At 34.9% G+C, this 5,429-nt stretch overlaps 1 protein-coding gene across 1 annotated transcript; it reads right to left on the bottom strand.

Moving 5' to 3' along the window:
• Positions 1-3,708: 3,708 nt before the first annotated feature.
• Positions 3,709-4,626, bottom strand: LOC106763683. The gene has a single exon (XM_014647849.1). It carries the CDS (start codon positions 4,624-4,626, stop codon positions 3,709-3,711), a length of 918 nt encoding a protein of 305 aa, XP_014503335.1.
• Positions 4,627-5,429: the final 803 nt, after the last annotated feature.

The following is a 5,429-nucleotide window of genomic DNA, read 5'->3' as shown; positions in this document are numbered from 1 at the left end:
CGAATGAATGTGTGTTGCTCGAGCCCTCTGCAAATGAGAATTAAGCTAGGAGACCCCTAAGGCATCAACAATGCAAAACGTTGCGTCCCACTTAAGCCCAGTGTAGGTAGCAGCTCAACTCTTGCAATCAGCCCAATTTATGGCAGCAACACCACTTCAACGTAATTGTTCAATTCCTTTTTTTTTTTTTTATTCCTGCAAACATTAACATCTCAATTTAAAAAGAATAAACTGGTAAAAAAATAAAGAAATAAAGCCTAAAAAAAATTGAAATTTTATTTTTAATTTTCTGAATTTTTTTTCTAAGATAAAATTCCTAATTATTAAGAAAAACTATTTTATTTAACTAAAAATGGAAAATTAACACTATTTTAACGAAAGCTCTAAAATTAAGAAAAAATGCTAAACTAACCTAATTATAGAAAATTAGAAACAAAAACAAACTAAAATTAACTTCTAAACACAAGAAAAGAAGGAAAAATTGAGAGTTATCACACCCCCACACTTAAGGAACTGCCCTCCTGGGCAGGGAAAACTAAAATGAAAAAACCAAAGACTCTAACTTCAAAGGAAAAAGACCCAACACACAACAAGGAACACTAGGCTCTATCACAATCAACTCAATTCTACCAATTTACACAACTCTAGCTATTTTTCTCTAAATAGATCTGCACAATCAGAATCATTCACTCCAAACCCAAGTTTCAGCAACTCTAGCCAGCAATGAACAATCAGAATCGACCAAGACAAGCAGACAATTACAATTCAGAGAAGTAGCAGCCCAAATTTCAACCTCACAGGACAAAGTGTTTACACTCAGATTCTCTCAACTGTTTAGGTTAGCCTGTGTTTCACTCCACATAACATGATAGACCACAATTCTTAACTTTGGAAAAACTCTAATTGACACTGCTTTAATCTTGGTAACTCTAGATCACTAGGACTTGCATGGCTTGTAATGTAATGGACAATGGAATAAGCTAGATGGATGAGAAAGCAGAAACTGGAATGGATCAGAGAATTGTGAAATAGAAACTAGAATGAATTAGAGAATATGCAAGAAAGAAGGGAAACTGGAACTCTGTACAAGTATTTCATTTGTTTTTTCTTCTTGGCCAGACTCTTATCTTTTTGTATCTTTCTTTCTTTTTTTCAGTTCTTTTTATTCAAATCAATTTTCTATTTTTCTCTTTTTCAGAGCTCTTTTTATTCTCTTTCCAAATTAGATTTTTTTTCTTTTTAGAGCTCTTTTTTTTTTCACTTTACCTCTGGCCTCACTCTTTTTCTGAGTTCCGAAGTCTCCTTACTTCTCACACATCTCTCAAGGTTGTTTATTTATATGGTTGGGGAATGGTTTGTACTGGATGGAAAACAAAGAGACAGCTAAGGCTTAAATGAGGGTACAATGGAAAGAAATGAATGTGAATGGGAAGAAGAAAGAAGGCCTAGATCATATCTAAAGTTCTACCAAGATCAAGCACACTCAAAGAGAATTAATACAAAATCAGAACTATGGCTATACATGCATGCAATCACACTAGAAAGAAAAAATTTGGCCCAAAACTCTTCAGGGTTAAAAATTTGTCAAAATTGAACTTGCTACTCTCTGTCATGAAAAACCTGCTCACTTGAATTGAACTAACTGCAAAAATTACTGTTATAGCTACATCTACTTAAATCTAGAGCTAAAGACCTATTGACAGTCTATCTTGGAGAAACAAAGCTAAGAAGTTAAGTAAATTAGCAAGAAGTTAAGTAAATGGTGAATCAGAATCTAGAAATACCATTACCTAAAGCTATTTACAGTATAGACAAACTAAAACTGAACAGTATGCAACAAAAGAACCTATGCTAAACTGAAACGAACTCATTTAAAAGTAAGGAAGCCTAAAAGAAATCCTAAACAAAAACAATGAATGGAAAAGAAAACCTAAGAAGCTAACTCTAAAAACAGAACCTAGAAACAAAAGGTTTAGAACAGAGCCTATTTGGAAACTGAAACAAAACCTAAATCAAGAAAGTAAAAACAGAAACAATGGAACAGACCTAAAACGATTATAGAAGCAGAAAACTATGAACAAAATAAGCCTAATTAAGGAAAGATTAACCAAAGTAGAACAAATTCAGAACAGAACAAATGGAAGACTAAAAACAATTCGCACTAGTACAAAAATCATATTTTATGACGTACAAAAATGAACTATGACGTACATAGTTTTCTACGTTATAATAGGTCTACATATTTTATGACGTACAAAAACGAACTATGACGTACATAGTTTTCTATGTTATAATAGGTCTACATATTTTATGACGTAGCAAAATTTACGTTATCTGAACATATTATGACACTGTTTCTAAAAGAAATAACTCTAATGAATGTGAACATAGATAATTTTACTCAATATCAATTCGAAACAATTTTTTCCAATATTCATATAAATCAGACCATTTTTTTATATGAATATTGGAGAAAATTGTTTCGAATTGATATTGAGTGAAATTATCTATGTTCACATTCATTATAGTTATTTCTTTTAGAAACAGTGTCATAATATGTTCAAATAACGTAAATTTTTGTTACGTTATAAAATATGTAGACCTATTATAACGTACAAAACTATATACGTCATAGTTCGTTTTTGTACGTCATAAAATATGATTTTTGTACTAGTGTCGTGAAACTAATATTTAGAATAGGAACTACTCAGAACTAAAATAAAGACTAGACTAATGAAAAGAAAATAGAAATAAGAACAAAAAAGGACCTAAATCAACCAAAACAGAAATGTAAAAGAAAGTAAAACAGATTCAGAACATAACAAATAAAATCTAGAACCTAATGATGAAAAGACTCCTAATTCAAAATTTAAAACAAAGCAAAAACTAAAATGAGGACAAGAAAATAATCAGAACTAAAACATAACAAGAAATTATCATAAAGAATAGAAAATAGAAATGAAAATAGAAAAATAAAGCAAGAAAACTAAAAAGAAGTTCTAAAACGGATTTAAAAGCAAAAGAACCTAAGCTAAAAAAATGAATGAAAGAATTAAACTAAATCAGATTATGAAAGTAGGTATTTACAGCTTCAGAAACAAAATCAGACCTAAACTAAAGGGAAAAACATCTTCAGAAAAAAAATTTACCCCTATTTTATTACTAAAACTGATACTAAACAAGGTTATTTAAATCAGAACAAAAGATTAACCTTATACCTTCTCACCCCCACACTTAAGAGACACATTGTCCTCAATGTGTGAGTGAGGAAGGTTCCTAAACAGTACAGGTATACACAGTTATTTACAGCATAGGAATCAGAATGAAATAGCACAAAAATCAGAATGAAAATAGCACAAAAATCAGAATTGAGCAAAAGATGTCTGAAACAAGACCCAAGAATTGTTCATATACACAATGTTTATTAACAAAGATGTAAGAGCTAAGAAAAAGAAAAGCTTATTCTTATTGGGTCCCCTATGAGCTGCTTTCTCCTTTTGGGTTGACCAAGGGCTGTGCAGGTATGCCTCCTGATTTCATGTTCACCAATTCGTTCACTGCATGAGCCAGCTGCCCAATTTGCATCTTCAAATCATTTATTGTTGCCTCCAGAGTTGGGTCCATTTTGGGCTGTATTTGTTGTTGAATCTGCCTATACTGCTGGTTCTGCCCTCCATATGATGCATTCTACCTATTTTGTTGTGTATACTAGTTCATGTTCTGGATCAACCCATTTGGCTGTTGTCCACTCTGTTGATTATATGGAGGAGGCTCATATCTTGGATTCATCATATTTCTCCACCCCTGATGTTGTGAGATAGAAGCATGGTTGTAATGTTGTGGTTGATTGTGGGTCTGCCATGGCTGATTATTCTGTCTAAAGCTGCCTTGCTGGTTCTGGAACGCAGCTGCCACTGATTCAGCTCCAGTGGTGTCTTGAAGTTGAGCACATTGGTCAGTGAAGTGTTGGTCTGATGCACACAGCCCACAGTGTCTCCTAACTGCATTTACCTGGCCTCCAAGAGTCATTTGCCTCATTAATTCAATCAACTCCAATATCTTATTCCCCAGCAGCATGTTGTTTCCATTGAAAATGTTGTTCTTCACTGCATCAGAGATTGCATTCAGCTGCATCTCATGGACTCCTTTGCTGCTACCACCTCTTGTGTATGTCTGTTGATAGTTTTCAGCCATGTTTGCAATTAAACTCCTTGCTGTAGAAGGTGTCTTATCCATGAGAGTGCCTCCACTTGCTGCATCTATCATGTTTCTTTCTTGAGGCAGCAACCCTTCATAAAAGTACTGCAGCAGCAGCTGTTCATTGATCTGGTGGTTGGGGCAGGTGGAACACAGTCTATTAAAGCGCTCCCAATACTCAAACAGGTTCTCTCCAGGCAGCTGCCTAATGCCACTGATCTCCTTTCTCACTGTTGCTGTTCTGGATGCTGGAAAAAATCGTTCCAGAAATTTTCTCTTCATGTCTCCCCAGCTGGTTATAGGTATATGCTGTGAAAACAGCCACTCCTTGGCAGCATCCTGTAGGGAAAATGGGAAGGCTTTCATTTTAACAATCTCCTCAAGTACGTCCAGTGGTCTCATGGTTGAGCAGATCACAGTGAACTCCATTATGTGCTTGTGAGGGTCCTCCCCTGCTGACCCATGGAATTTGGGAAGTAGCTGGATGAATCCAGACCTTAAATCAAAGCTGGGGGCTCCTTGGACGTGAGGAACTTAGATGCACAGGGGCTGATACCCAATGTCTTGATTGGCTAACTCCTTCAATGTTCTTTCTCTGGTTCCAGTATCCATCTCCTCAGTTTCTGATGAATCTGACACTTCCAGGACTGATCCAGTGCCTTCAAATCTACTCTGGATTCTTTCCTTCTTGATCCCTTTCCTGGTTCTGCCAATCTCTGGATCCAATGTATAGAGAGGGTTGTGGTTGGCCCTGGTCATGCACTTTCAACACTCAAACTACAGGAGCAAACTAGTTATTTCACATAGTCATATATCACACGCACATCCTGTTCTCAGCTCTGGGTTACTATTCAGAAATTTATACTAAAAAAACTACAAGAAAATAACATGAAAAATAACAACTATGTACAAATTAAAACTGCAGACACTAATGGTAAAACAAAAAAAAAAACAAAAACTAAACACAAAGAAAAAGAAAAACAGAAACCTACAAGGCTAACTCTACAATCTAAACTTAAGTCGCCAAAGTCCCCGGCAACGGCGCCATTTGTTGAACTGTCTTTTGGTCGCACAAAAGTCAACAAACCTTAAATTTCCCCACTAATGTAATATAGGGGTCAACCAAGGATCAATCTGTGGACTTGGTACTTATCAAGTTTAGAAATTGTAAAATTAAGCCTAATTAGTTATTTACTAAAAAACTAGGTGGGGAAAAAAATATAAAATGAAAT

This window comes from Vigna radiata, chromosome 6, assembly GCF_000741045.1.
Source record: "Vigna radiata var. radiata cultivar VC1973A chromosome 6, Vradiata_ver6, whole genome shotgun sequence".
In the NCBI taxonomy this organism is placed as follows: domain Eukaryota; kingdom Viridiplantae; phylum Streptophyta; class Magnoliopsida; order Fabales; family Fabaceae; genus Vigna; species Vigna radiata.
This window is presented reverse-complemented; position numbering and strand designations above follow the sequence as displayed.

What these genes read in the sequence shown, in the direction of transcription:
- LOC106763683 (XM_014647849.1), bottom strand. Translation starts at nt 4,626, where the DNA reads ATGGAGTTCACTGTGATCTGCTCAACCATGAGACCACTGGACGTACTT.